Source organism: Dysidea avara, chromosome 12, assembly GCF_963678975.1.
Source record: "Dysidea avara chromosome 12, odDysAvar1.4, whole genome shotgun sequence".
Taxonomy (NCBI): domain Eukaryota; kingdom Metazoa; phylum Porifera; class Demospongiae; order Dictyoceratida; family Dysideidae; genus Dysidea; species Dysidea avara.
This window is the reverse complement of record NC_089283.1, coordinates 21,326,053-21,346,253: the sequence shown is the minus strand read 5'-3', so window position 1 is coordinate 21,346,253 and position 20,201 is coordinate 21,326,053. Positions and strand designations below refer to the sequence as shown.

The window sequence follows — 20,201 nt, the reverse complement described above, 5'->3', positions numbered from 1 at the left end:
TAGAAAAATTGTGAACCTTCATAATAGGCCTCCATTAATATTGTTGGAGGGTTTTAATTTTCATTACTTTGCCAAACAACTCCCCTGCCTAACTTTTCTGCTATTCCATAGCATCTCTGACATGTATCATTTGTTTTGTAAGATCTGTATGTAAAGTTTTTTGACATAACAGCTATATTTCATAAAATCACAAGAAGGTACAGTATTGGCCAAATTGGCCACTGTGTTGGCCATGCAGTAGCACTGTTTGTACATGCCCCATGGTGTGATTGTTTTGCCAACCCACCTAGTTACCATTTATCAGCCACTAAAAAATATTTCCGTTCCTCTGCTACAACATGGTGGAATTCTCTTCTAAAATCTATTCCAATTGATTGTAATTACAATTCCTTTGTATTCTCTGTCAAGGACTTTTATCTCAACACTCAAAGCAATTAATTGTGATTATAGTTAGTTTCTTGTGTTTGTATTGTTTGAGTAGTTAGTTTCTTGTGTCTGTATGTTTTTGTTTTTGTACTCTGTTGTATGTATGTGTGCTCCAGTAGGGAAGAACGGCTCTGCCGACTACTGTGAGGATAAACAATAAATCAAATCAATCAAATCAATGCTCCACTAGTAGGTTGTCCCGTCGGTGATTGTACTTGGTTGTATTTGCCCCGGGCCTAGTAAAATAATAATAACACACACACACAACACTGAATTACATAGATCACATGATCAGTTCAGGCGTGATGTCATCAATTGCCACGCCTCAGCAGTCAGGGCGCAATTAAGCGACGGCGTTTGCTCAGTATATACGCTAAAGTAAAACCCCGAACTTTTCTCACAAACAAGTAGAGCTCTGGACTTGACTGAACATCGCAGCGGGAGCACTCGGCCTGGAAGGAAGCTTTTTGAAAGATTAGACATATCAGTGAGATCGCAAGTGGTGTAGATGTCCGACAACAACAATAACACGGAGGAGGATCAATACGGCAACAACAATAACACGGAAGAGGGTCAACTGTGTGGCAACAACAATAACACGGAGGAGAGTCGTTTTAGCAACAACAACAACAATACGGAGTTATCCGATAACCAGGATAGAGGAAGTGAATGTCAGCAACACTTAAGTGAGACGAAGGACGAAAACAAGGAGAAACAGGAGCAACTGCAACAGCAGCAAGTGAGAAGGACGCAAGCAGATGAGAAAGGAAAGATAGAGCCATTTCAATATCCGTTAATTGGAAATCCTCCGTTTCCTGTCGGAGCTTTGGATGCTTTGGACAAAAAGTTGAATCGTCTGCGCTGGGTTGTACCAGTGTTTGCTAGAGATGATTTGGAACAATTGTTGCATGCTGCAATTAACCTCTGCCGTGAAGGTGTGTCAATTTATAAAAATATGGGGTTACGTAAATTGTTTTTGCAGGTGTGGATAATAAAAGTGAACCATGCCAAAGGTTTTTCAGTGAAGGATTGAGTATGTCATTCTCCAAAATCATGCTTGACAATGTTGTCATTAAGTGGAAAGAAGAAATACAGGTGAGTTAACTGAAAGTGGAAATTTTCTATATTTTGTAGGACCTATTGTACTTTTCAGCAAGTATTTGGCTTAAAGAAATGGCTTTTTAATTTAGGTGCGTACCACAGCCGAGCCTGGTTTCCTGAAATTGTTTTTGTGACAACTTGTGTGTCTGTGTACCTATTTATCTATCTACCTACATACCTATGTTTGTCTGTATGCACCCACGTTAGTAAACCATTTAATAGTAAAAGCAGCCTGCATGTGTAAAGTGAAAGCTAAATGAAGTCTGTATTGAACTTCCATGCAGTTAAACTCTGTTCTGAGATGATTTCTTTTCAGTGATCTGAAATATGGATGTGGCAACTCTCTACAGGCTTTGTCAACTACTTTTCCTTAGTGTGTTACAGGTGTTTTAATAACTGAAAAATAACACTATGGGCCTCCTAGATTACCAGGAATAGCCTATCTTTTTGAGTAAAAAGTGAAAGATAAGCAGTTTGTTTGATTAACACTTCCTTAGCTGTACATAGCAACGTAATTAGAGAATTACAAAATAATTCACCAATTACAATAATGTTATTAATTTGATGCATTATTATAAAGCAAAAACGTATTGGTCAAATAACTAGCATATTAATTATAAGAGTAGTGAAACATGAGATGAATGATATTACTATTATTGGCATGTCCATAACAATTACATATTTTGTTAAATGCCAAAGTCACTGTAATACCATCATTCATCTCTTGTTATGTCACTGGGATCCCTACTTCATTTTTATTTATTTATTGTTATAGCATACAGCTATACACATGTAACTGTTCAATGAAGATAACTGTTCTATTAGGGTGACTGCTGTATTAGAGTACCTCATGTCAGCCTCTATCTGCCTCCATTAAAGTCTATCTCTTGCTCACCCCACCACCCTCTACCCCCTTTGTGAGCACTTGAGATACTTGTCCAACTGTTCAGATTTTCTGTTGAGTAACTCTACAAGTAGCTAAAAGTACTGGAAGTGGTCTGAAAGGTAATAAATAAATGCATCTCTTGTGTAAAATTCATACGTGTGCTTACTCTCCTAACTTGAATTCTTTAAACCTTTTATCTTGAACCTTTTAATATGTGATTTGGATTGTTTTTCCAAAATTCAATTACAATTATGATCTCTAAATATGGTACCGCTCAAATGCAACATCGTCTTACAAGAGTGTGAGCGATTAAAAAACTTGCTAGTTAAAGGGTGTGACACCCAATTCACTTGCAAATATTCATCCTGTTCCGCTTGAGATGAATACTTTGTGAGCTAAATGCACACAAGACTGATGAAGTAAGCTGAGTATTCTTGGAAGAAGTACCAGATATATGTAGCAAGAGAAAGTTTTGTTTAAATTGTTTGTCAACATTCTCTAACTGCTCCATTGTTGCTACTGCTGTACCTACTTTTGCAGCTGTTTCTTGCAGCTTGCATGTACTGACTGCTATGCTGTTTGTAGCCAACTGATGCTGCTTTCATTGCATGTGTTTCTGTTGGCATTGAGGTCTGTTGCTGCCGCCTTTTGCTTGTAGCTTACTGCAGTTATCACTTTCTGTTGCTGCTGCATTGATGATGCTGCTTGCAGTTACTGCTGTGTGCTGCTTGCAACTTGTTGTAGCTGCAATGAAAATGTGAGTATAGCTATAGTATATTACTGATTTAGAACTCACGGTGCTTTAGTCCATCAAGTAATTACAAGTAGTTAGGAAATATATACTAAGTAGTAAATAATCAGTGAGAATGAGCAAATACTGACTAAGTAATTTTAAACTAGTATTAGTCAGGAAGTCAGCTGGCATTGTGTCATGCAGCCAAGAAAGTGGGCACAATGGCTTTATGCTATGTGATTCTATGTTATCTTACATGATAAATGTATATGGAATATTCCTATAGTTACAATGACTGCTGTGTGCTCAGTGAAATGAAGACAGCTATTAAACATATTATAAAAGATGGAATTTTGTGCTTACAAGTGCCTTGGTGGAGTTCACTTTTATTGTTGAGCGATAATATTGATAGTCCGATACTCGCGATCAAAAAATCATTGTCGCGATACAATAATTACAGCTTACTATCGTGATATTGCTGTAAGATTGCTAGAAACATTGTTACCAAGTTTATTTAACTGTTTTGTAACTATTTAGGCTTGCTTATTCGCGAAATGTTTGGCTGCAAGACTATATAACAAGCTGTGTATATTTATTGGCCGCCCATGCAATTAGCTAGTCGATCGCTTCGCAAAGGGTCTAGAGTTCCACTAAAAATGCTGCTTGAGAAGCTGGCTTAGCTGTTTTATAACTACTTGGCTTGCTTTATCATGGAAAAGTTTGACTGCAAGGCTATACCAAAATTGTAGAAATATAGGTTGCCCATGCAATCAATTACCTGATTGATGTACTTACAAGAAAACCAAGCAAATAGTAATCTATGATGCTAACCAGAAGTGCTGTTTAGACCCTGCTTAGCCAATTCAAAACAAGAGCTTTGTCAGTCATTCTACTGTGCCCACTTATGTAGTAAGGTAAAAGCATTCCATTTGCTACCATGATAATTCAAAAGGTTATTAGGACATTTCCTACATTCTGTTTTGAAGAAAAGTATGAATCAAACAGCAAGCATAGTCCATACATGTTGTATTTTTTGCTTGGTGTACTCATACTAAAGTAACTGCATCCCATACATGCTCCTCCCCCATACCTTTATTCATGTAATATCATGTATTAACTCTATGTGTTATTGTCCGTTTGCTTTTGTAACTGTATTTTTCTTGTTACTGTAATTGCCCATTCACCCTTGTATGTATCTGTATTGGTCCATTCATCATTCTACTTTCAAGTTCACTTGTTTAACTGCAAATTTATTGGATTTTGCTTTAAAGTTAATGTGGTTACTAAGTAACGCGTCTATCAAACTCTGCCCCACCAAAATTCCGCATACTTTACTGGCTGCCGTAACTTGTGAACTAGTTCTCAAATACTGAATCAAAACCAGCAAAAATCATTAATTTGCTTTATTCACCACTGTATTTAAAACAGAGTACAACATACTCACTTACCATCATTTATTTGATCTTGGAGTTTCCTGCCAATTCTTTATCAGCAGTTTGTTTAAGACTTTCCACTAGAAAAGATCCTCCTGTTTTGGTAACTTGTCTATGAGATAGTCGATTTTCTCAGATGGAGCAAGGTTGGGAAGAATCAAATCTAGAACTACTCACACTTGAATTGGTCAATGTTTTCCAAAGTTCAGATTCATGTTTCCTGATACAGCCTGTATCAATGCAGTTTTGTTTATTAGGAATGTCGATGGCTTTTAAAAATTGGATCATATCAGTGTATGTTTTGGACAAACAAAAGCTCTCTTTATATCTGTGAAAGTTATGTGCCAGGGACAATGGTAACATGTAGTTTCTGTGAATTTTGATTTGAACATAGCTATATCTTGTTTGTTTGCAATGGCATCTCAGCCAAAACAACAATATACATGCATCAATAGTATCTGCAACACCAGGTAGACATCAGGTTGGCTACTTGTTTCAATTCAATGCACATTGATGCACCTGAACTAAGATAATATGTATAATATCAATCAAACCACTCTTATCACATCAAACAATACCTAGTGAGATACCTGCTATCATAATTGGTATTCTCCTAAGCAATTACTGCTATAGAATTCTGAAGCATAAAAGCAATCACAGCATATGCAGCTAAGGCCATCTTCAATACACATGCACTAGTAGTATCTTCAAAATTAACAGTACTAATGCTGTCCTTTTATGCACTGCACCAATGTTCATAACTAGCAGACATTATTAATTTTGGTTTTCTTGCAATCTAATCCTACCCTTGTGAATGCATGGAATATGGCTCAATAACTATACTACACTATCCATTTTAAGGAGAGGTTTCTTGGTGGAGTTTCTTTACTGTGGTATGTGTGCATAAACAATGAAGTATATATATTGTATTCTGTCTGACCTAAACATTATCCTAAAAGAAGGCATTCATATTTTAGCTAATTTATTTTTCCTGGCCTAATTTTGTTTCTCACAAAGAGAAAACTAATAGCTGTTCTAAAAACAAATGACTTGTCTAGTTATTTCATCATTTCAAATTCAACTTATATTATGCATGTGGAAATATAAGAAAATTTGGATTTGCATAACACAGATGTTGAGTAGCTTCTGGAACACTGTATGTACTTTTTCTAAACTTGCAATGGTGTCAAACCAGTGAAACCACATATGTATATTCTTTACAATTTTACTGCCATCTAGTTGGCCAAAATGTTATTTTTTGTAAAGAAAGGCACAATTCCGGGTATCAGCTTAATGTGAGTATACATATAGTTCTTGACTCTAGTGGCTCCAATGGTTCTTTTGATTCAGGTGTGGTTCTACAGTATACTAGTTTTTGTAGTGTCTCTGTGTACTTCTTAGCAACCACTCACTGTACGTGTTACTTATACTGTCCAGTCTTTCTTATCATGCTATTTAATTTGTTTGTCTTATTGCTGTATGTACACGTGTATACATAGATTTTTTTTATTCCTAATGTAGCGTTGTATCTTCAACTGTACTAAGCTTCTGATAGAGATCTGTGCAGTTAAGATGGACCAGGACTGCTTTGCCCTACATGATTTGTTGAACTTAGTACTCAACCCGCTAAATAAGTTAGTTTTTATAGGTAACTTGTATTTCATGTTTGTCTGTGTGTTACATTTAAACCTGTTTTAATGTCAAATGGTCCATTGTTATAAGGCCTACTATAATAATTCATAAAGTTTATACAATAATCCACCTGTCTAATCCAGCCACCTGCTTACCAGGTTTGTTGACTGCATGGCTTAGATACATGTAAGCTCCATTGTACGTACTTGTGCATAGAATAGCACCTGTGTATTATGGACACCTTTGAACCAACAAAAAGTCTTTTGATTATCAAGGTGTCCTGATTTTCCTGGTCAGTTTACATACTAAAGGATACTTTTGGGACCCTTATTGCTTATGTGTCCAGATTGCACAGGTCTCCTCATTTTCTGAACAAGTTTCAATGTAGTATGTGAGAGAACATGTGTACATGCTTTTGTTTTTGAATTTTTAACAGGTGGAATATACACAACTGTCGTTATGAGCCAGAGACTTGTGGAAAGGTAATTGCTCTGTGTTGGTGCTGTACACGATGTGTATACATTAGCCATCGCATATCCTCCTTTGCAGGATATTGAAGTACACAAGATATTTGCACGACCTCATAATATCCAAGTTCCAAAAGTACTTAAATGTGATTGTGTGTGTGTGTGTGTTTGTGCATGCGTGTGATATTGTTGCATGCACACTTGCATTTAGCTACAGTGATTATTTTGTTCAGGGCTGGTTGGTTGATATGATAAACCTGTTTGGTGAACACGGTGGATTTGAGAAATTCCGAGATCGAATATTGAAAGGTTCTGCTCTGAATGTTTCTATAATAGCTGCCATGATTAGGTAGGTGTTAAAGTAGAAAACATAGAAACAGGATTACATGCAAAAAGCTTGTGATTATGGTACATATATTCACTTGTGTGAACACAGTATGTGTGAAAAGCCTGAGTCTATTATGATTTTGAAATTGCCTGTTATGCTTTTGAGCAATGCTGCAAAATATATATCAATTTATGCCCAGTTGTAGAAAATCATATCTAGAGATGGAAAAGTTACTTTGCAAAAGTAATATCATGAACCACGATAGTGAGTTCATAATAGGGATCGCCCATGTTTTTTGCAAAAATCCTAATAGAATGCACACCTAAAAACCATCTTGAAAAGCATCCTTCAACTCAAAACAACCCTGTAGTGGTTCTTTGCAATGAGTATTGGTCCACTAGTAAGTATCAAGTGAAAAGGAAACAGTATGTGTATTTCAGACAACACTGAAATTTGCCAGTTTGTTCATATTATTATTATTATTCATAATATTATTATTATTATTCTTTCACAGGCATAGTGAAGTTTACAAGGAGAATCCTGGGATAAAAAGTAGCAAGGCTTGCTGAATGGATCATTGTGCGTGTCCATGACTTATTTTTGATTTCATTTTCGAATGGAAACAGCCCAAACCGGGCCGTTTCTTCTTGCCAAAACACCATTACGCTCGAGAAGCCATACAAGATCTCGCTCAAAGTTAGGTTTTTTGATGTGCGCTGCTTGTGGCTAATAGAATCTGTCTTTATTAAACTCAGTATAGGCCAGGAAGCTTAATCTGGGCTGATGACTTTGTTGCAAGGTGGTTTTTTTCGCTCCATGATTATTGCACGTGGGCGGGTTATCCAGATTAAATACTCTAATAGAGCAGTCATGTAAATACTCTAATAATGCAGTCAAGTGTATAACAACAATCCTTGCCCATAAAATTTAAAAAATGACTACAATAGCACAAGAAGCCAGATATACTGGTGTTTGGCTATTATAAAGTACCACCAAGAGTTCATAGTAGTGGGGTCTTGGTACCACATATTACTTTTTCTTCACCATTTGCGTGATTTGTCCATTGACCATAAACTCACCCGCCAACAGTCAAAACATCAGTATCCACCCTCATATACAGAAAGGGATACAGTATGGTAAGGCACAGCTAACTAAAAGCATGTAATCATATAGTCAGGCTAACATGTTAACAAACACTTAATTTGACTATTATGATTATTGTGAAAGTGAGCATTCCACATAGCCATTCCCAAGATGTATTCAGCATACTGCAGTAGTTGATGACCAATTTTGGAATATATTACTTGACTTGTTTTGTGGTTCTCACCTACATTGTTGACATAACAATTTTTGTTGCTAGGAGACATATAAACTAGGAGGAACTAATGGTTAATGGTAAACAAGTTACACAACAGCAAAGGAAATTTTAATAAACCAGCAGTGATTGAATAGTTGGTAGATAAAAGTAGAAGACAATTTGTAGTTTTTCCAGTCCTGATTGTTTGAGAATAAGCACATTAGCTTTTATAAGCATGAAAAAAGCAAGACAGACTAAATTTTAACATGTAAACTCATTATGCACCTACCAATGTGTTACCCCACCACCCCCCTTGGATGTAAAGCCTGTAAGTGGGGCTTTACAACACGAATAGACATGAAACTGCTGCTTCACTATGGGGCATTTGACAATCATTCATTAAGCACCCAAGTATTTTTTCTACGCTATGTCAAATCCCCCACGTTGCAACTGGAGCCAATGGTGGGGATTTGACAGAATAGGTTTGTCCTACCATGGGGCATTTAACATTCGGTTGTGTACATTACAGCCCTATATATGCCCGAAGGGGGGGGGGGGGTCAGTAGGGAAATACATTGACATGTGCATTATATATAATATGGTGCATCTACTGGGGTAAGTAGATTAAGCCTGTACCTTGCAGGCCTAAGCATGTTCCTCTCCTGTTTGGAAAAATAAACTTTTATTGCCTGCCCCTAACTGGAGTTTGCCTGACACCTTCAACATCACAAAAAACTATCTAAAATGGTTAATTTAGCTTTGACCATTGGCAAACTACAACACTCAACAATTATATCAGAGTATACGTAACCCTATATACCTGCCCAGTTACTATATAGTAGGGTCCATGGATGTCTCAGATCTGCTTATATTATTATCAATCGATGCATAGTAATTACGGCCTACTGTATGTACGCATTGAGCTAAGCCCTCAAAAATATTAACTCATTTGTAGTATTGACTTACCCGCTAATCATTCAAACGCCTGACACATTATTTATAGCCAAAGTTTTCACCATACATTATATGAAGCCATAAAAGTATATAGCCTATTAACCTTTCCTGAACTGTTGGTGGAAGCACTTGTTTGCTCTTGACATCTTTGTTGTCATCACCAACCATCTTGGTTGGTTGAAACGTTGAGAAAATATCCTCTTTCATTTTTAACTGTTTTCTCAGGGTTCAGCTCAACTTGTTCACGGTTTGACCCACACAGCTAGAACAAGCCAGCTACGAGGCTCTGGCCTACACAAGCATAGTATATAATCCCAGGAAGCTACTATGGCATGGGAGCAGTGTTGGGCAAGTTGCTTTGTAAAAGTAACTAGTTACATGTTACATATTACTTGCAACTGAACTATTTAGTTACAGTTACATATTACCCATAAAATAAAGTAACTATAATAATATTACATATTATATTACTTTGTGTCCACAGCTTTAAGCTGTCACGTGTGAAACTACCACCTTATCACGTGACAAGATTGCGTTGTTTGACAATGTCCAAATCTTGGTTATAAGCAAGAAGCTGGTGAATAAGCTTCATTCAGTAGGCTTCGTTACTTCTTTGTGGCTAGGCGTTACTCAGAGGATAACTAACGAGATTAGTAACTTCGTTACTTGTAGTAATAATATTACGTAATATTAGACTCGTTACAGTAACTATATTACTTAGGTAATGCGTTACGTTTGTAAGTAAATTAACTTGAGTTGTATTACCCTTTTTATAGCGTATTTCATTATATTACTTAGATACTACAAAAGTAATAATATTACATAACGCGTTACTTATGTAACGCGTTACTTATGTAACGCGTTACTCCAACACTGCATGGGAGATTCCTTTCTAAAATTACGACGGTAGTTATATAGTCGTTTACAATGACTTAGCTATACACGAGCTTACCCAGCAATTTACTGGGAGAATAGTGTGATGCATTCAGTGCCGTCAGGCTTCATGTCCATTCCGAGGCATACATTCAGCAACAACTCGCAGCTGATTTAGCTCCACTTGTCACGCACAGATTTCAACTAGACTAGTTATATCACAAATAGTGCTCTGCAATATATCGGTAATACCGTTTATCATGATAAATTATCATAACCGATTATCATACCGTGACAACATTTGATAACTGATATATCGAAATACTGGTATATCGATGAATACCGGTATAAGATTGCTTTTAACCCAGCCTTTGGTGTTTAATTATCCTTAGTTGATGGTTTAGCAGACACGTCCTAAACAAAAACTTGAGTTACAACATGCTTACTCGTACTGAACTATATATTTTTTGGTTTTTGGGATGATACCGCTTCATACTAGGCCCAAGAAATGATGCAACAGTTACAATAACAAGCTAACTATATATCGATATACCGTGATATTTTCCTGTAACTAATACCGTGTATTCAAATTTCAATACCGCCGAGCTCTAATCACAAACCCACTGCTTCAGCAAGAACAGTTAAGACTGTAGCCTCGACTTTGCCGGTTGTTATTTACATGAAAGATCACGTGAGATATCACATGAGTCCTTGCAGGAATTTGAACATTATTTTCAGTTTGAATGAATTTTCTCTTAGCAAGTCACTTTTAGTAGCACTTCTAAACACTGAACTTGGAAGCTTTGCTACTGATTTAGCTAGCTAATCTGTTGCTGAAGCTGTTATTATGCATGCATGCATGCAGTGTCTCCTATGTAATATAATACCTAACTGTATGTTCTCTATTCAACAAAAAGTAGTGATATCCTGTGCCAAAAACAGCCCAGCTGTAAAAAAAGGCAAGGCCAAAAATGCACAAGTACATGTTCATGGAGTAACCAAAAGACATGATATCAAAATCTGGCCAAGAAAGCATTTACAGTATAGGCACTTTTGTGCATTCATTTTCTATATGCTTCACATTATCACATCCAGCTAGCTGTACATGTGTGCTTGCAATATAAACAATACTACTGAGATGATAAAAGATATTACACTGCATTGTTACCAAAATTAATTTAACTAAAAATTTACAATTGGTTTCTACTTGGCCATCTTTTTGCACTAAAGATGGCCAAGTAGAAACCAATTATAAATTTTTAGTTAAATTAATTTTGGTAACAATGCAGTGTAATATCTTTTATCATCTCAGTAGTATTGTTTATATTGCAAGCACACATGTACAGCTAGCTGGATGTGATAATGTGAAGCATATAGAAAATGAATGCACAAAAGTGCCTATACTGTAAATGCTTTCTTGGCCAGATTTTGATATCATGTCTTTTGGTTACTCCATGAACATGTACTTGTGCATTCTTGGCCTCGCCTTTTTTTACAGCTGAGCTGTTTTTGGCACAGTTAATATTACATATTAAGTTACTTATTAATATTCCATAATTAACTCCGTTTTATAGTTGTAACATGGGCACGAGTGATTTTCCTGTTATGTATGTCCAAATCCTGAGGGCTGCAGGCATACATATCAGCCAAATCATGAGTGCCCATGTTACAGCTAATGTAACACTTCTGTTAAGACTGATAGCCTTGATGTCAATACGAGTATAACCACTGGATTCGTTTTATATGCTTTCCTGAAAGATTCAATTATGGTTAGGCAGCAAGTAATGTTGTAGCTACAATTGTTATATTAATAAATAACAAACGGAGTCTAACGGACAAGTCCTACGTATATCACGGAAAAGTCGAGGAGGGAAAATTTCGGGGAAGTTACAAGTGCTTTAATGCTTTGGGGTTGTTTAAAGACTAATCACAACGTATACTAAAGACCTAAGGGGTATGCTTTGTTATAGAGTGATTAACTCATGTCATCCATAATGTGGGCATGTCCGCATTCAAAAACATGCCAAAATGCTTATGAGAGCAGTGTAAGACTAGTTCTCACCTTTAAGTAACATTTCCCAACTTCTAGAATGGCAAGAATACTGAAACGCCCTCATTTGAGTGCTTCTTGTGGCAGCACTTAAATTTGTGGTAATCATCACATGAGCATTAATTCATCCCTACAATCCGTTTTGGTCTGAGCTTGTATAAAACAAATAGAGGACCATGCTTGCTTTGATGAAAGTGGCTTGCTCTCTTAGAAGTGCAACTACTTTCCCTGGATACATTTGTACACCGGTATACATTTAGACGTCTCTCTCTAAAGAGGTATACATGGCGAATGTATTCTCTAGAATTTCTTTGATCTGAGGTATCAAAGTGGTGATTACATGTAATAGTTGTAACTTGCATATGAGGAGTTTGCCTAATACGCCTGCCTGAGGGCCGTAGGCCTGAGGGAAGAAGGCATACATAGCAGGCAAAGCCTGAATGCCCCGTGTTACAGCTAATATGTAACACTTATCAGGCTGATAGTCTGAACAGGCAATTAATCACCCAAGCCAATACGAGTACAGCCACTGGATATATTATATATGTATACCTAAAATTTTCTATCATGGGTCAGCAACTAGTACATTCTGGTTACGTTCAATTACGATGAACAGACATATCCTAGTGATATTACGGTGAATTTTGGATACGCGAGTTTAATGTTTTAATCAGTACTATTGAATCATTTACAGAAAAAGTACAGAGATTACTAAAGGTAAGCTTGCTTGTAGAGTGGTTACTCCATGCAGAGTGATAGCTTCATGATGGGGGCATGTCTGTATTCAAAAACATGTGGAAATGATCAGTGAATAAGCTTTAGCACTAGTTCTCACCTTAGCGTAACGTTTTTCAACTCGTAGGATAGCAAGGGTAACAAAACGCTCTCCGTATGAATGGTTTTCATGACAAAATCCAAGTTGTGCATCCTAACCACATGATATCCCCACAGTCGATTTTGGCCTCAACATCTATATAATCAGTGCCCAGTTGTAGCCCAGCTACATTTCGTATGTAGCCCGGCTAGCTGGGCTACTTATGAAATGTAGCCTGGGCGACTCCTTTGATCTGAGGTGTAAAAGTGTTACATATTAAGTTACATATCAAACGGTACGGTCGTACCGTTTAAGTAGGAATCCAGGTGAATTTTCGCATGCTGCCAAAAATTCCGCCTTTAAAAATTATCCTAGAGATATTTTACGAGACGAAAATCACCTTTACGGAATAGTGCTAGTCCATATAGTACATAAAACAGCATTAAATACAACAAAACGCTTACAGGTGGCCGGATATTAATTTTAAAAATAATTGCCAAAACTCGAATTTTCTCCTCACTGCCTTACTGCCTCACTCACTGACCACAGTCGCAAGCCTAGAGCCCAAACGAAGCAGCGCACGGCCACCATTTTACGCCACAGTAACAAACTCACCAGTGGGATGTGCCTTTTGGGGTTCCGACGAGTGTGTACCCTCTGCGCCTTGTCTTTTCTTTTATCTTCAATTGAGCTGCTTGTCTTCTTCTTCATCCAACGAAACCATATCGAAGCATTAATTTTCCGTATCAACACTTTCTTTAAACAGCATAATAGACACCACAAGATTATTTAAGACGCTTAGACTACGCTACTGTACGGAGGAATAGATTATATTCCTTACTAATATAATCTGTGACGGAGGGTACTGTACGGAGGTACTGGTACTAGATAGCTTCACGATAGATCACAAGATCACGCCCATTCTTCATTCTACGCATTATCGATCTATCGATTGAAACCACGATGACACACCCCTTTTGCACTAGCTGTATTTCAGTGACCACACACCTTCAATTTGGAAGGCTGACTCGACATACTCTATAATCGATCAAAACCACGCCCCCCTTTTGGCAAGCGGACATCTTGTAGGCTGCCTCGAGATACTCTAACACAGCAGTCACCCTAATAGAACAGTCACATGTTTTATAGCTAGCTGTATGCCTTAACAAAAAACTAAACAAACTAGTATATTAAAAATTATAAATTTAAAAATAAAGTAGGAATCCAAACGATAAAAAGTAGTGAAACAAGAGAAGAACAATGGCAGCTATTACAGGATAGCTCAGTGGGAAATTCCTACTTTGGCATTGAACACAAAATAATGGCTGTATCATGTCAAAGTAGGGATTTCCCACTGAGTTATGCTGTAATAGCTACCATTATTCTTCTCTTATTTCACTACTTTTTATCGTTTGGATTCCTTTTAAATTTATAATTTTTAATATACTAGTTAATATTACATATTAACATAATTATTAAGTCAGTGCTACATAATAGTTACCAATTAAGCATATAACTGTTAGTCTCTTATAATGTAATTGTATTGCTTATTTACATTACTATGAAGAACTTGCACCATTACTAAATATGCATTATAATTTAAAATAAAAAAATAATGAAGTACATAAGCTACAATAGTGTTAAAAAAGCTAAATGACGTTGGTTCTTGTTAGAAAGTCCTGACTAAATAAGCTTCCGGCTTTAATGAGCTTGACAAAATGTTTGTTGTATCTCATTAATAGGATTCTCTCAAATTTTCCATCTGTTGGTCTATTGCGTCTTGAGCTCAAAACAAGACTGTCTAGGCTGAAGAGGAGCACTTGATGGTATAGTTATGTTTTATCTCAAAAACAGCTGTTTAATTTTCGGATATTTACTCAAGCAATCAAGGCTTTTTGCTCATTCTCCACATCATCTTCTGTTTGTTCATCATCATCAGTATCGAACTCATAAAAATCCCTTTTCTTCTCATTGTATTGTATTGTATTCAAACCACTTCTACCATCTTCTTCAGTTACAGTGACACTTTCTAAGGCATGCAATTGATCTATCATCATTTGTTTGTATGCATCCTTCTTTCCTTGCAAATCAACCCACTTCACGTTAAACTTAAGTGATGCAAGTGCAGCAATTATGGCTTCTTTGGAATCAAAGATTCTTCTTTATCAAGTTGTCTCAATGGCATACGCAAGCCTCATTGCTGCTGGTGATAAATTTGGTATTTTGACTTGTTTTTTTGACAATTGTTTGAAGTGTTGGAAGCAAAGTGCCATAATGACAATGGTCCTCTCCTTGAAGGATGTCTAATCCTCTTGAAAGCAGCTCAAGAACAACACAGTACTCCTTCAAAAATACCAGCTCCTTCTCTTTAAAACTCCGAAGACCAATGCTAGTGCACAGCTCATTCAGGGTTGCAGATGGCTTTTCAATCACTCTAGAAACAGCATTGTACTGCGAGTTCCAATGCATTGGTGATGGAACCATTAATTTTTTCTTCAGTTTATCACTCATCTTGTTTGCAGCAAGTGCTGATCTCCTTGTTTTGTTCCACAGCGCTGTGCACTTTCCAAAGGAACTTCTATAGAGACTTTTTGAAAAGGTACATGATAGCAAGTGCTTTTCAACATCAGTACTAGCTACCAAATTCAAAGCGTGCGATGCACATCGCTGGTGTGGAGGAAGGTTGTATTCAACCTGTGTCAGATCACCATCCTCTTGATCCAATATCATTACATCATACAAGTCTGTAAAGGTTACATCGTTATCTAGCACTACACCATCATCTGTAATAGAATGTTCATCAGTGTTGTCAAGGTCACTTTCCTGCACAGAAATACTGTTGAAGGCTTTCACAAAATTTGACCCGTTATTGGTCACTGTACCACTGATCTTACCATGCAACCCAAAGCTTCTGTGGACTTCTATGATCTTTGCTGCCAGGATATCATAAATGTTTATATGAATACAAGCAATGGCTGCCTTCTGCCTTTTAAAAATTTTTCATTGATCCAATGGACAGTTTTACCTGGATAACTTCTGTGGTGTGCAGTCCAGACATCAGCCATAGTGGAAAATTTCTCTACTGTGCCCAAAATTTCCTTGATCAGTCTCATCATTGCATCATATGCCTGTTCTATGTATGAAGTAATGTCTTCCTTTCAGGTAACTGTACAGGGTGAGGTGAGACCTTGTTGATTAACTTTTTGAAAGCAGGGGACTCTACTATTGTCAGAGGTAGCATATCATCAATTATATGTTTCATTACCAGCTTCCTGATGACTTCTTCTGATGACACACCTCTTTTATCCAGTATTGCCTGTCTTAGCCTCATTACCTCCATTGTTCTCTGCAGATCTCTTACATTTCACAGTCTCTGGTAAGATGGAAACCAAATTCACGGTTTTGTGAATGAAATCCAAGTGTTTCTTAAGATTGGAAGTTGTATTTCTGGCACAGGAGAACGGTTTGGCACTGGCTGAGTGAAGAGTACAGCGAGCTCTCAGGTTTATCACCTTCCTCTACTACTTCAAAGTAGGGCTATACTTCCAATGATAACATGTAGCTTCCTTTACCCCTTTGTTAGTTCTAGTGCCTGTACTACTGCTGCTACTGTCACTAGCCTGACTAGCAACAATGACTACTTCAACTTTCGACATCAGTACGACTAACTATATGTATTTACACGCATAGTGCACATTAAATAGTATTCACACATATGGTGCACATTAAATAGTAGCCAATACAGTCATGTAGTATATAGGATACACGTGGTCTGTCTAGATTTCTGACATAGGCAGAGCTTGCAAACTGGCGCGAAGGAGCATTGAATACTGATGGATCATTAGCTACTACTCGATACATTTATTTAAATTTGTCCATTACTGCGGCTAGCAATGAAAAGTAACAAAGCGTTACTTGCACAAGCAGCTAACGCTTCATTCCAAGTAACTAGTAACAAAGCATTACTTGTGTAAAGAAGCGTTGCTTGTAATTTACAAGTAACGAAGACCTACTTGTAACAAAATGCATGGTTGCCTAAGTAACTGAAGCTACTAGCCGAAGTAATGCATTATATTACTCCAACTTCTGAATTGTTCTATATATTACATAACGCATTTATTATGTAACGTATTATATTATGTAACGCATTACCCCATCTCTGATCATATCTCTATTAATGCATTTGTGAACATTCTATTAGGATATTTCAAAATGTGGTAACTATTCTATTAGAGTATATCAATCTTTAGCTGTTCTTCCTAGTTGTAAATAGTGATGCGGCGATTATGCTAGCATAATTTTGGGCGTAATAGGTATGTGTAGGAATCAGAAATTATGCTAACATTTTGAGGTGATTGTAAAGTTTTTAACCTGCAGATTACACAATTCCGTTAAAAAAAGATCAAGATACTCTAATAGAGCAGTGATAAACTCTAATAGAAAAGTCACCAAATATTATTTACTCTAATAAAGCAGTCACATTGAATGAAATACTCTAATACAGCAACCAGCTAAATAATTCCAAGACTATTTGAAGCTTAAACATCAATGAAAATGGTGTGACACATCAATGAACTGGCATTATTAGCCAATTATGGTTGCATAATTTTGGGAATAATGGGCAATTCTCAAAAGCATAATAGGTGATTTTTTGAGCACTGCTCAAAAGCATAATGCTCAATTTTTTTGGAGCATAATAGCCTCATGTCTAGCTGTAAATCTGATTTTTAATTATGTTTACTGTTTTATTAGACTATAACAATCTACATCATGCAATATGTGCAGAGTTTCTGCTTCTCTGATTCTCAATACACAAAAATTGTGCCTATTATGCTGGCATTATGCTGGCATTATGCTCAATGCTTGTACCTACCTATTATGCCCCAAATTACACTGGTATAATTGGCACAGGCCTAGTACATGATTTGCATATTTTCTCTACAGACCATTTGGACTTTGTTCAGATTTTCTTACCCCCATATCTTTGGAGACTTACATTATTCCAGTAGTGGTAAGACTTCCACTGCTCTAGTACATTTTTTTGTATTATCAATTGTCCCCACCTTCTCTTAGGACAAGGTGCTAGACTTCCTGGATAATCTCATAGATGATGAGTTGAAGAAAGAAACTGCATCAGAGGCTAAAAGTGACACCTATTCTTCTATAATGAAGGTGTAGTGTGTGTTTAGTGTGTGTGTGTATAGTGCAGGGGTGTACCAAGGGGGGTTTCCAGGGGTTTCAGGAAACCCCTTTGGATTTTACACACTGCTTGAAACATTAAGAAATTGAACTTTAGGTTTCCAGAATCTGAAATCTATCATGGAACAGGACATTTTTTCAATTTTTATCATAGTTAAATAATAGTTTACACATGATAGAAACACATATAGCATTGTTCTGAATTATGATTTTGGTGAAAAGATCGAGATACTCTAATAGAGCAATCAGGTAATATAAACTACTCTAATATAACAGTCACTTAGCTGTAGTGGAAACCCCTTTTCAAATTCCTGCGTACGCCCCTGTAGTGTGTTTGTGTGTGTGTGTGTGTGTGTGTGTGTGTGTGTGTGTGTGTGTGTGTGTGTGTGTGTGTGTGTGTGTGTGTGTGTGTGTGTGTGTGGTGTGTATGTTGTGTGTGTGGTGTGTGTGTAGTGTAGTATAGTGAAGTGTAGTGTAGTACAGTGTGTATTTATTATTCTTTGGTTTAATTTAGTCTCTGAGACATTTATCAAGGCGTATACCTGGCCGAGAAAATGTGGATGCATTTTGTTTGAAGATGATTCTCAGATTACTAAAGATATCCTCCTTCAGTGGGAAGATGAATGCTCTAAATGAGGTGGGTTTTGGCACATTCTGGTGGTAATACTGTACATAGGTGTCCTTGGTTATCTTGTGGGTTTCCAAGTTGCTAAGTAGAAAAGCAGATAATTGCAGAAGTGTGTTAAATACAGTATGCAGAACCTAGTTTTGTGGAAATGACACCTGCTTAATCTAAACTTTTGGAAAATCAAAATGCTGGAAGGACACTTTTGGGTGATCACAAGGTGTTTGGGTTATGCAGGTACACAAACTTAATTCAGTATAAATACACACATTTTTGATTAACAAAGTTTAGTAGGAGCCCATTTGACAATGGGCTATGTGGTGGAGTCAGAAATGTTTCTAGGTGTTACATGTGTTCGTGATTTCACAGCAGTGCAAATGAAGGATTGCTCATGGTGTCCACTGGTATCCTGTCTGTCACTGAAACTCATCAGCTGCTGTAAAACTTTCATCATACACACTGTAAAGGGTATTCCCAATGATGCAGGATGACCAATCAAATCTGGAAATGACTTAGCAAATTTAGTCTTGCTAGGAAATACGACCTCTCAATACCAAATACTAAATTCTGGCACTATGTATACCAAACTTGGAAGGAATTTACTTTGTTATGAAGCACTATTGCTAATAACCAGAGTTATTGTTAACTCTTGCACATAAATGCAGACACTATATATCAAGACACACGGTAGTGTGTCGTGCGGCCCAAGAAGCTGGCACGCCACACTGTCAGTATATTAACAGGAAGAAAGAAAATGCGATTTCCACACCTTTGTAGCTCCATGATCCCTTATCCGATTGAAACCAAATTTGCTACAGAAGTGCCGGCTAGGTAGGGAAGTCCACATTCCAAATTTGAAGAAACTCACCCCAGCCATTTCTGAGATATGAGTGGTCAAAGTTAGGGATTTTTTCTTCATTTTTTCTTCTACTTCTTTTCGCACACTTCACAAAATCCGCCATAAAACACAAATGCGTGCTCTAATCGGGCTGAATTTGGCACACTTAAAGGGCTCATTAAGGCGAATCTCAGTACCAAGTTTAGTAGCAATCCAATGAACATTCACAGAGTTATGAATTATTTGCATAAAATAAGGTCGAAGGTCTGTCACGCCCACAGGGTAAACCCCTTGAAGGAATGAGCTGAAAATTGTTATGTAAATGGAGTATCTATTGTAGGAGTGCCTTTTTATGGTTTGAAAGGAATTCAGTTAAAGGCCATCGAGATATGACACACAACCCAACTTGTGTCACAATTATGCGATCGATTTTTATGAATAAAAAACTATTAGTTTTCACGCCTACCAGGCAAACCGCTTAGAGCAAGGAGCCGAAAATCAGTGTGTAGCTGGAATAATTATCATAGAAAGTCCTTGCAGTAGTA

The 20,201-nt window shown here is 37.0% G+C and overlaps 1 protein-coding gene across 5 annotated transcripts in view; it reads left to right on the top strand.

Annotated features, from left to right (window-relative positions):
* The first annotated feature begins 726 nt into the window (after positions 1 to 726).
* The window catches only part of LOC136240375 (ubiquitin carboxyl-terminal hydrolase 9X-like), a 77,759-nt gene continuing 58,284 nt past the window's right edge, over positions 727 to 20,201 (top strand). For 2 of the 5 annotated variants that reach the window (XR_010693781.1, XM_066031334.1), the window contains exons 1-9: positions 727 to 1,361; positions 1,409 to 1,521; positions 6,101 to 6,213; positions 6,648 to 6,693; positions 6,761 to 6,814; positions 6,912 to 7,027; positions 17,939 to 18,005; positions 18,068 to 18,166; positions 18,708 to 18,830. Coding sequence is in view for 4 of the 5 variants with exons in the window: in XM_066031334.1 (XP_065887406.1) it covers positions 935 to 1,361; positions 1,409 to 1,521; positions 6,101 to 6,213; positions 6,648 to 6,693; positions 6,761 to 6,814; positions 6,912 to 7,027; positions 17,939 to 18,005; positions 18,068 to 18,166; positions 18,708 to 18,830 (1,158 nt within the window). In the remaining variant the exon portion in view is untranslated. Of the gene's footprint in view, positions 1,362 to 1,408; positions 1,522 to 6,098; positions 6,214 to 6,647; positions 6,694 to 6,760; positions 6,815 to 6,911; positions 7,028 to 17,938; positions 18,006 to 18,067; positions 18,167 to 18,707; positions 18,831 to 20,201 lie in introns of those variants that run through there. The other 3 variants (XM_066031335.1, XM_066031333.1, XM_066031336.1) reach the window with 2 other exon arrangements.